At 42.0% G+C, this 12,032-nt stretch overlaps 1 protein-coding gene across 1 annotated transcript in view; it reads left to right on the top strand.

Annotated features, from left to right (window-relative positions):
• CFAP61 (cilia and flagella associated protein 61) overlaps positions 1–12,032 on the top strand; it is a 111,456-nt gene that overhangs the window by 68,984 nt on the left and 30,440 nt on the right. Inside the window, exons 17-19 of the mRNA XM_075706732.1 lie at positions 159–257; positions 4,330–4,498; positions 6,518–6,692. Coding sequence (XP_075562847.1) covers positions 159–257; positions 4,330–4,498; positions 6,518–6,692 — 443 coding nt within the window. The remainder of the gene's footprint in view (positions 1–158; positions 258–4,329; positions 4,499–6,517; positions 6,693–12,032) is intronic.

Raw genomic sequence — 12,032 nt, forward strand, 5'->3', positions numbered from 1 at the left:
GCTGTACAGCTCTAAAGTCGCAGTGATGGGCTGGGAGGCCAAGCTGTAAACGCGGTGTACAACCATACGTTGTAATGCGCTCGCGTTGCGCTGGTAGCAAACGGAGCCTCGGCAAGCTTACACTGGTTAACGGTGGCGTTTTGTTTTTCTTTCCACAGTCCACATCTGAAGTTCAACAATGTGACCTTGATTTCAATTCGTGGCCTTCCAGGAAAAGACCTACCGGGCTCTAAACATAGAAGATTTTTAATTAACAGGTTTGATTTAATATCTAAACACTTCCATAGCTTCAAAGGAAAACATAACACTTTGTAATTCTTTGTGAACTTGTCCTAAATTTTAGATAGATACATAGACAGATAGCCTCCAAATAATCAAATCTCTCTGTACAACATGCATTCACCTGTGAAATGAGTTGAATATAATTAGTACTGGGGAAATACTGCAAGGCAGTAACTTCAGGACAGCGATACATTGTATTATACCAAGACAATGGTCTCAGCTTTCCATGACTTTTTAGATTGTTTAGATCTCCATATTAAAGAAAAACGACAAAAGATGTATCCTTGCTTTTTAAATATTTAGTTTTTAGCTTCCATGAGTTTTGTTCCAAATAATGCTGAACAGAAGAATGTCTAAGAATTAATATTAGCAACGTGACCAGTGATCTACTTATAGCAGCCACGTGGCGAGATGCAGACCACACTGATGATAGCGGGAATTTTGCTGAGTATACGTAGGAAAGTTTAGGATTGTTGCTATTGATAATTTGGAAGAACTGTGCTGCATCAGTTCTGCTGCTTGTGAACCGTTTGCGTGCCAGTCGCTGGACTGTGGAAGTCTGCCTCAGCCCCAGCCAGAGTGCTGTCCCTTACGCAGAGCCACGGTCTGGTGCAAAACAGCTGAAGGGAAGGTTGCGCAAGATAGCTACGCTTGTGCCTAGCGAGTGGTCAGACATTTCACGAGTTTTCTTGTTTGCCAATAAGTAAAGTATCTTCCATTTAGTAGGACAAAATCTTACCTCATTAAAATTCACAGCACGTCATTCTCACTTAAATTTAGTATATTTGTTTCGACCGTTTTATTTCTTGTTTTGAAATAGTGACTAGGAGTCCTCACTGTAGACAGGAACATGGTTGTTCTGGACATTGAGAAGCACAGAATTAGAAGGAATCAGTTATTTTGAGTAGCTGGGGAATGAACTTAGTACAGTTCATTTAGATTTGGCATGTGACTCTTTGGAACCTGCGCGTTGTTTTTTACCGCATCTTTTACTCGGTAAGCGGCAATGCACTCAAAGGCCAGCTCCTTAGATGACAAACAACTCAATGTCTGCTTGCTGAACCTAAAATATGAAATCTCTACGAAGACAGGAAAATGGTGTGATGTGAACCTATTTAAAACCACCTTATCTCATTTGGAATTTTGTCCTGTCAAGGAATTTTTTGTAAGTGGGTACCTGAATCGATTTTTCTCTTGTAGAAAGGGGTGTGTTTAAATACAAATCTACTAAATGAGGGGATTATATGCTTACATAAATGCATGTACTGTTTTTCCTAAGTATACTGTGAAAGAGAGTTGTAATAACAGAACATCCTTCCTGACGGAAAGTTGCAGTTCATAGCTGCCTCGCCAGAATTAGCTGTTAAAATTTGAAAGCAGATTAAGAGTGAAAATTGAACTCTGCAGGGTATGATTTTTGAAAGCATCCCTGTGATTTTGGAGTGTCAGTCTCCTGGGAGTTGTGCACCTCAATTATAAAGGTGCTTTTGCAAACCCTCATCTGTCCTTGATGTCCATTTTATTTATAGATTTCTACATGATTACAGTTTAGAATTGTCAGTAGTTTTCTTCCCTTATTTATCTGCCTCTGGTATTTGTGAGTTCAGAGGATGCGGAGCACCTCAGAAAGCCCGGTCATTCAGTCCTAAAATTATTCAGGTCGTGAAAGCAACTTTATTTGTTTCTGTGGCATCCTGTATGACAATTTTGGGAACTCGGTAACAGCAATTAATGTGTAGCAATCAGCTCTGTTTTAGATTGTATATTCTGGTACTAATGGCAAACTAGCAGCTGTTTGTGCTGAGTCTCTCTCTGGCGTTCTCTGCTGCAGCCACTGGTATAATACAGAGGCATCAAATGCTTGCCGAGTCCCCTTCTATTTAATCACCTTATGTTTAGTCCTGTGGAAGAAAGTGGAATATTTTTCATCACTCAGTATCAATAGAAAGTAAAGCTCTTGAGCCTCTGAATGGCCACGAGCTTTATTTGGTAGAGGGAATATTTTTTTCTGCAGTGACTTCAGATCACAGACGGAGTGAAGCCCAGGATTTCTTTATTGGCCATTCCCATCTTGCCGCATAGGCGTGAAGTTCTAGCAGGGGTGTGACTCGGCTTCCTTTCACACAAGACGTGCAAGTTCCATCTTCTTGCCATGTCACTCTGATCTCATAAACTGGACGTCTGTGTAACACCAGCCATTCATCATCTTTGCTTGTTTAAAACCTGTTGCATTCTTTTTCACTAGATCCTGCAGGTTCATCCCTCTACAAAGCTATAAATGGGTTGGGATTAGCATTAATCTTCAATTCTACTGAAACAACCTAAGCTAACAGAATTTTGCCTGGTTTAAGTTTTCAGTATCAGGAAGGTATTGAGTTGAGTCTAGCTGGATTTGCAGAATGGCCAGCAACATACTGTGTATTTCATAATGGGCTATTGCAAGACTCAGTGGTGTTCAAAAGTCATAATGGACCTCGTTGACAATGTTATCTCTGGTCCTCTATGCATTTTATAATGATGCGTCTATCGTACATCTGTATTGAAGTATTTTATCTTGAGGAATCTTTGTCTTTCTAGAAGTCTATTAAGCAGAGAGGGTAGTACAAAGGCAATAATAAGTAAGTATCCTGGTATTTGCTTAGTTGGGCAGGGTGGAGGCATACTCTTGAGTCATAAAAGACCTTTGGAAATAATTTTAATTTTCATTACTGAGGCATTAAAAGAGGTTTTGTTCCATTTGGGTTTTGCTTCCAAATTGGCTTTTTAAATAGCAACTTCCAGATCTTTGATACTTCCATCATGCAGAGGGATATATATGATACTTTACGCTGAAATCAGACTGTAACACCGCTGAAATTTAAGAGCTGCAAAAGTAAACCTTGCCTGAGATTTTCAAGATCGACAAGTGATTTTAGGTTCCTTAGTTTTTTGGTACTGATATTGAATTACTACTGCCAGAGCGTGATGCTCAGGATGCGCGCACCATGCGCACCCTGAAAATCAGATTTCTATCGAGGTATCTCATTTGGACGACATGTAGTCCATAAGACGTTCAGGGACAAGAAGCTCTGGAAACCATAACTACTATAGGGAACAAGGCTCTGCTTCTTAAAACAGACAAACCTTTATATTGTTTGTTACCTAGCACTGAAGGTAATTGCTTTGAAATTATTAAAGTTGCTTCCCCGTCTTCATTAAGAATAAATTGTTGTTCAGTTACAAATTAGTGAAGATTATTATTTTTCACATCTGCACTGTTTGTGTGTCTCTTTCTCTCTTTTACCTGCTAATTTTGTTTCTTTTGGATAGCCTATGTGATAATTTCTCCTTTATTCCTATTAATATTCAGTTCATCTTGCAGAGGAATTCAGTTGCATCTTAGATATTTTTGAAAGTTTGGGGATAGGGGGTCAGTTTAATATGTTTTCAGAATTTTTCATTCTTGCATTTTGGAAAAGTTCATTTGGAAAGGGGTCACCAAGAGAAAATTTGAGATCTCTGCCTTTTCCGTCTAGCTCTGACAACTGTTTTTCTAGCTTTCTGTTTATTTTTAAGCTTTTCAGACCAATACTGTGGAACATGGCTGTTAAAATGCCAATGGTGCTTTTATTGCATTTGTGTCTTACCATAGCCACTACTGGTGAAGTTGAATACCAAATGAAGCGAAAGTGGAAAAAAACTTGTTAAGGGAGTCTTGTATAGGAGAAAGAAAGAGACTGTTAAAATATGTCCTTTGCAGGTGCAAAAGTCTCCTCCTCGCATCAGCCTGCAAAGAAAAAGCAGAGTAAAGCGTATATTTCTGACTTTGTTTTTAAATTATGTGGTTGTATGGCCCAACGCTGGGAGGGATTGTTTGGTTTGAGCAGAAAGTTGTCAATTTGTAACTGAGTATTTCATAATGACTAATCTTTTACTATAGACTGCCGTAAACTCACAGCAAGAGAACAGGCTTGAAGCACTAGGGGACTTCGGCTAACTCACCAGATGTCTAATTAATGCCTGCTGTCAGCTGCCGAAATGTCACTTACAGATATTCTTTCTTCACAGCCACTGTTTTAATGATGAAGATTATGCACAGATGTCACTTTGTTCCTGGGTTAACGTTGTGGTGGGTAAAATGACTGGCATAAATCGCGCTGCCAAATATGTAGTTGTTTCCAAGGAGAAAAAAGTACCATATGACTACCTTGTTCTCTGTACGGGACAGAAATACCAGGTAAGATTGTGTGCAGAGTGAAAAAACATAATAATATATTCAGTTTTTACAGTGAATGGTGTTTCTGTGATTAGCAAAGCAGTAGAGCAGTCCTTAGCAAGTGTATAACCGGAATGTTAGCATCCCTTCAGTGTAGAAGGTTGTACTATTTCAGTGCAGCTATAGCATTTGGAGGAGATGAGAGGTTTTACGGAATTTTCTACCAGCAGTGTCACTGCTCGGTATCAGCTATTAAGCAAAGCTGCCAGTATTTTTGCCACCATGACCATTAAACCTGCTGAAGAGTAGGCCCAACTGACATGTGGCCCCAGCCACAGGAGGCTGAACTCCAGCTGGTCTAACACCATTTGACCTAGTTTTGGCAATTTCCTTATCAAATTAATTACTCATCTCACATGATGACCATGCCTAGGCACGTACATGGTACTCTATGTTATTGTAGCACACAGTTAAGTGTCCAGTGAGATTGAAGCAGGCCCTTAGTTGTATGTGAAGTGTAGAACCAAGCTCATCTCCAGCCCTGCCGGTTCAGCTTTGACTCGGACGTCCTGGGCAGGGTTGGTTCTCTCTTGCGTATCATCACGTGGTCTTCAGACTATGTGAACCAAATGGCCATCTTCTGTATAGCCCCATAGCCTGCAGTGATTTTGCCTTACCAGTTGGTTTTGGATAGCAATCACGAGCAAGGTATTTTGCCTTTAAAACCAGGGGATCAAACCGAGCATGTGTCTACGGGTGGTTGCACTGCTGTTCACCGTAAGTCGCAAACATGAATGTGAGGTATGTTCAGCCCCATAGTGAAATCTGGACTGCACGTGTGCAACAGATTTGTGGGGCAAGAAAGTCCCAGTTTTTCTGTAATATCTTTTCGGAGCAGTCATACTTTAAACAACAATCCATATTCACTGTTCAATAAGGATCAAACAAAATGTGAAGTATGGTCTGAATGACTTTAAGTGCTCCTAAAAAAAGAAGTTTGGAGGTAACTCAGACTTGCAAAATAAGTTATGGGAAGTAACTACACTGGAGGAGAGGGAAAGGGAAAGAAAGCAAGGAAAAACACAGGTTTTATGTGCCTTCAAGAAGAAAACCTAGCGTCACCTATTCTCACTTTTAAGCTCTACAGAAAAATAGGAAGGAATTATTTTTATCATCTGGTTTCTGGTTCATAACACAAAGCTGTAGTCCATCCTTTTTATAAGTTGTCCCTTATTTGGTAAGCAGTCAGATTAATACCTATTCACTATGATTAAGAGGATTTACTTGTTGGGTAAGTAAGATCTTTTGATGTCATGCATGTTTTTATATGACCGAATAGTATTTCAGTTGATCCAGTTGGCAGTGAGAACTTTGTTCAGGATGTTAATCACTGGCACTGTAGAAGTCATAGATGAGATTCTTTATTTTTTTTTGCTCTGTATAATTCTGATTGAGTTTGTTACTGTAAAGTAGCATTATACAATTAAGACGTTACTGAATCCTGGCATTGTAACCATCAAGGAGGTTTTGGTCCCTTTCTCTGGGACGAAATCTCTCTTATTTTAGAAAGTTGATTTTTGCTGACAAAAGGTGGAGGCGGTCTTGCTGCACAAAGAATTTTCAAGTGTCATTTAAAGGTGTATGTTATTCAGATAACTGCAGAGATCCTTCAACTGCATATTTATGCATTTCTGCTGTTCGCTGTGAAGTCCCTTCCATTTGTGTTTTGCCCGTATTGTTATTCGCTTGTTCTGGCACTGCTGTTTAAAATGGCCACCCATATCCCACAGAAAATACGGAATACAAACACATGCATGTGTACCCGTGTGTGTGTGTACTCAGACTGGCATGAATCCATTTGCTCCGCGGCCACTGATGTCTTTGCTGCTGCTGAACGGTAAGAAGGGTTAGGATGCGCAAGGGCAGCAACCCTTAGGTAGTCACATGGCTCGTGCCATTGTTTTTTAAAATCTTTCTTGACCGTTCTCCAACATACATATATACCATCTATTCGTTCACTCATTTATTCATTTCTTCCAGGTCCTGTCTCCCACTGGAGCAGATATCAGTAAACTCCCAACTAATAGAGAAGTCATAAGTAAGTGGCCACAGAGACACACAGGGAGAGTCCCTTCCAATCATTTTACTCTCAATGACGATCAGGACTGCCTAAAGGCAATGCACTGGCTGAAAGAAAACGCTGTCAACTCAGAAGGTAAGGGTTTTCCTTAACACACGCGCATTTACAGAAATGTTTTCTAGGCTTATTGTTTCCTTAATTCCATGGTATAATTGGTGCCTGATTAATTCTAACAGTGTCTTTCATCTGCTGTGCTTTGTTTTCCAGATTAATTTACAATTTGTTGTCATTTTTGATACCCAGCATATTTAGCTAGGAAAGAAAGGCTTGAGATAGATTAATTATCTATAATTATTATATAAACCAAAATGAGTCCCAAATGCAAATTGGCTGGAGTCATTAATTAGCCGATTAAATAATAATTTAATTAGTGGATGTGTTTTCCTGTTGTATAGAAAAATATCTAGATTTGAGGCATAACACAAAGAAAACAGGTCTAAATTAGGAACTGGGGTTTTTTCTGTCATCTTTGTATTCAGTTACATCAGTTACAGATTTTCACGTAGAACTGCAGGCTCCCAGTATTTTCTTTTTAACCCTTAAAATCACACACTTGTGCAGATGTCCAGCATACCTGTATTTCCTCAGCCTGTTCGTGTGTGCACCGTTCATATATTCATTCGTTCATTCACTGAATGTGTATGCTATTGAAAATATCTGGAATCATCCAGGCTTCCAAGTTAAACTTTCCACTAGAGGAGGAGAGACGAAACAGTAAATGAATTCATGTAATGTCAGCTCTGCGTGCCGGATCTGAATTGGGGCCGCGTTCAGAGCAGGAAAGCTGACTTTTTAGGAAGTAGCTGTCGACTGAGTGTGACCACCGGAGTTTCCTAAAGATGTAGTTTACCTGGCTCGCTGGTAGAGAACATAATGAAAATTGGTAGTTACTTGGTGTGGTCTATTAGGTTCATGTCCTGCTTGGCAGACCTTTAGGGAAGTTCTCAAGACACTGGAAGATTCTTTATCATCCTGCAAGTCTTGCTGTGATCAGGACAGGAGAGGACAAACATGATAACATTTTCCTCAAACAGCTTCCTGGCCTCAGGCATGTAAATAGAGCCTCTTCAGCAGTCCTGCTCCGCCTGTTTTCCTGCTGATACCAGCCCCTGCCAGCACACTTTTACCTGATGTCCAGCTGACGTGCACAGCTGCGTTTGCATAAACAGATGAGGTTGTTAGTTTTCCCTGTTTGCTACTGCTAGTCTTCCATGTAAATCCGTGCGTGCCCAGTCCTGGAATGCGCTCCAGTACGCCTGCGCAGAAACGCTGCCCAAGAGCGAGCCGCTGGCTGGGCTGCAAGGCGCCCGGGAGGATCGCTCTTTAGGCGAACGGCAGTCTGACAGCACCTCATCTGCTTTGGGACGAATGCTCTGTTGTTATTAATACTAAATTAATATCACATTAACCATAATTTCATTATTGCTGCTGACTTTCATTGTGATGTAAAGCTGGATGTCTTAATTAGGCACTATCCTGTCGTCAGTTATAAGCTAAATCCACAACTCCCGGTGAGGCCTGTCTGGAGGGGCTTTTTGGAGATGTGGTCTGTGGGAGACGCAACGCAACGCCTCCCCCTTTCTCCCCCCCTGCCTCTGGCTCCAGCTCCAGCTCCCTTTCGTTGCTCTTCCCACTCCACGTTCTCTGCCGCTGCAGGTGTGAGCTATAAAGAGTGCCCAGCTGGAGAAGTCTTTCTCCACCTGTCTCTGTTTCTGTTCTTCCTCACCCTGCTTCTTTTTCCAGCTATATTTCTTACGAATGTTGTTCTTTCAGACTTGATCATAGCTGCATCCAAGATCCCTACTCTTTCTGAAAATGAGTCCACTTTTCAGCCCCTAGCCTATTCTGGAGACAGTCTAATAGGCGACGGGCTCACAGAGGTGCGGAGGCAAGGCTCCTGTGGAGTCCAGCAATTGATTTGGATGTCTGTCAGCTCTCTGCAGGCTGTGCTACTGCTCTACTGGGATGACCAAAGTTTTATGTTTGCATTTACTTTCATCCCTGAAATTCTCCACATCCTAGTTTTGCTTTCAATAAATAGTGGTATTACACCTCATGTATTTCATCTCGTCAAAACCGTGAAGTATTGTTTGCTAAATTCCTGCTAACCTGCTTTAAACATATTAGAATTCAAAACATTAAAAAATAGGATTTTGCTTATGTTTAAGCTTATGTTATGGCTAGTAAAACTATATATGCTGGTTATTGTAGCTGCACAGAAATAGACATTTCATCCTCCCACTTCAGATACAATAATAATTCTTCTCGGCTTGTACTCGGTCTTCTCTCCACACAACTTTCTTCTATTTGTGCTCTTCTTATTCAGCCATTTGCTACCTTTGTCAAAAGTAGTCTGGAGCCTGCTGTGCTGAGCCCCGTTCTCCTGGCTCGGCCACCAGACGAGCCCCCCCGGGGTCCCAGGTAGCCAGCCCAGGGGCTCGGGCAGGGGGCACGGCGAGTGCATGGAGCTGCCCGACTGCGGGAGAAAAGCCCTGGACAGGGGAGGGAGAATGCGCCTCCAAGACCACCGGTAGTTCTGGAGGTTTTTTAGAGGAAAGTGTTAATCGCTGACCTTCACAATGTGAGTCTTATTAGCCTAATTGGATGAATTCTTCATTTGGTGGCACTGATTTTGAGAGCAGCTTTTAATTAAGAGGTAAGGTAGGGTTTTTAATTGCTTTTCTTCCCTCTGTGAGCACCGGGTTACCACTGCATTCTGGATGAAACCAGTGGATGCTTTTTTGCGGGTCGTAAGTAGAGCGGGATCAGCCCGGTAGCGCGTGCTGGCGGGAGGCGTTGCGTGCGCTCCATGGTGGGAGCAGCGGGGCTCCCGGCAGCGACTGCACCCCCAAGGCGGGCAGCAGCGCGGTTGCTGCAGCGTTCCTACCCGGGCTCCTCCTCGCCTGAGGCGAGGAGAGGCCACTGGAGAAGTTGGCCAGCGCGCAGCAGCAGGCCTTGCTCGAGGAGGCCCTGGGAGAAGCAGCGAGCCATGTCTGCTGCTGCCAGCCCCTTGTCCAGCTGCGTGGCCCCCCGAGCTGGGGCCGGAGGGCTCTGCCCCCGGCCGGTGGGGCTGGCGGCTCCGGAAGGGCTTCCTGCTGCTGAGGGCCCGGGAGCAGGGCGAGCACCAGCCCCGACGGCTACCGCTGCCGCTTCTGATGAAACCCAGCCACCTAATGCATGTAACCTATTACAACTGTAATTGTGACTAATTGAAATTCATCTCCTATTAGCTCTGCACTTTCCATGAAAATAAAAAGTAGGATGGGAGTAAAGTAAGGAACAAAACTGCTTTAATGGCCCAAAATGGAGCAATTATTTTTTCTCTTTACCTAAACATAGTTTACTGCCTTATTAAAAGCGTGTTTGTAGGAATACTACCGCATTAAAATTCCAGTGCATGAATCACCAACTGGAGCCACTGATGCTTCAGCTAATACTGGTTTTCTCCTTTAGCTTTTGCAAACTAAAAAGATTCAGGTCATGCTAGGGTCACTGAAATCTTGTGCTTCCACTTGTGGAAAATGAATGAGCCTGCTCTGCCACAGAACGCTGACATTCTAGTAATAAATGATAAAGCTACTCTAACGGTCTTTATTTATGGCTGCTTTTTTCCGTGGAAGATTATTATGTTTACTCACAGATAGATACATTTTTATGTAGTTAAATAATAAAAGCATCCTGAGGAACTGCTGTCTGTCCAGTGAACATAATTTCAGTCCATAATGAATATCTGTAGTTCCTAGACTACTAGCACTGTAATCTAAAAAGCCACTAATACTGTAATAAGCAGAAACCGTAAATTGTTGATTTACAAGAGGTCAGTAAAGGAGCATTGCTTTCCTTGATCTAATGTAGTTGTATTTAATATTACCATATAAAACAGAATTCTAATTTTCCTTGAGAAGTGCAGGGCTTGAATCTGATCTCATATATACAAAAATGCCAACATATAATGCAATAACTGAACTTCCCTCCAAAGAGGCTGCTGAGGGTCTCTCAGTTGCCCAGACTTGCTTGCCTTAGAGTCAGAATAAAACTTTGCTAGGCTACGCCTTTGGTAAGCACTTCTCATTCCCCTTTCCCAGCCACTGCATCCTCTTCAGCTGCTTATGTTTTTCACCCCTTGCTAATTGAAAATGTGTAAATGCAATGTGAGGCTGTCAGCATCCATGTACCACGTTCTTGCCTGCGCTATTAGCACGTTAGATTACTAAAAATGAATATATCGAAGTTTTTATTTTACCACTAGTGCTGGTTGTTTACTTCTTGCATTACACCCACCCCACTGCAGCAGTGAAAAAAATGGATCAGTCTTACGTCTTCCTTCTTTTTTGGCGCTCTCATGAGGACAGTACTGCCTACAGATAGGTATCCTGGCAGGCACAAGCAACGGAAAGAGTTCTTCTGGCTTGGCAAGTCAGCTTAGCAAGGTACACATTGGACGGAATTCCCATTATCACACATTATACGTATTCTGTATTATATTTATGAACGTAGTAAGATCTCTTTCTTCTTATAATTTCAGGTGAGTACATTTGCAGGTAAAATTGTTCTGTCCCTCTGGTCATTGATGTGAACAGTAAAAATATGTTTTCCGTCATTTCTGAGCATGTATAATCATGGGGCAATTCTTTTCTCTGGCAGTTATGAAGAGATATGCTTATTTGGCAGCTACAAGTAGCCGAACTGATAAGGACAAATAAAATAACCTTGTAGTCAAAGGGGAATAATAGAACATCTGTTAACAATTTTTATCATTAATATTCTTGGGAGCTAGGGCTTTGTGAATGCTCTGTTTAGTATTGCTCTGTGTCTCATGCAGTAAAACATGGTCCCAGTGAAATTAGTTTAGCCTATGAAATAATAACATTTAGGTTGTAGGGGATGCTATCACTTGTAGTGAGACATAAATGCCAATGCCGAGATAAACGCGCGAGTTAGTTGCATGAGGTGCTCTCTTACCTGCTCATCACTGCTTACTGCCCTGCCATGTAGGAAAACAGATGCTGCCAAAAGTCAAGATCAAGCCAGTTATGTAGGCAAGTCAGCTGTTTGTCCAAATTCTGACCGCAGTTACTGCTATGTAGTCTATGGGGAGCCAGTGCCAGCTGCTCTTTATGTCAATTAAAGGCCGTTCCTGAAACACCTCATATGTTTCAACACTGATTTTGCTTTAGTACATTCCACCCTATGCTTTTCCTTCAATGCCAGACTACAAGTTGTTTTCACAGAGCTCAGAGAAGCTTCTGCGATATCATCAGTCTTCTCATACGAGGCCCTCTATCCTCTGTGCTATCCCTCAGCTTCGATCTGAGACTGGACAAGCCCAGTACGGCCTGGGATTTGTGCACTGGCTTTCTTCTGGTTTACACACATTACCTGGAAAAGTGACACTTGGTGGGTGTTAGCTTTTCT

Source organism: Pelecanus crispus, chromosome 3, assembly GCF_030463565.1.
Source record: "Pelecanus crispus isolate bPelCri1 chromosome 3, bPelCri1.pri, whole genome shotgun sequence".
NCBI classification, from domain to species: Eukaryota; Metazoa; Chordata; class Aves; order Pelecaniformes; family Pelecanidae; genus Pelecanus; species Pelecanus crispus.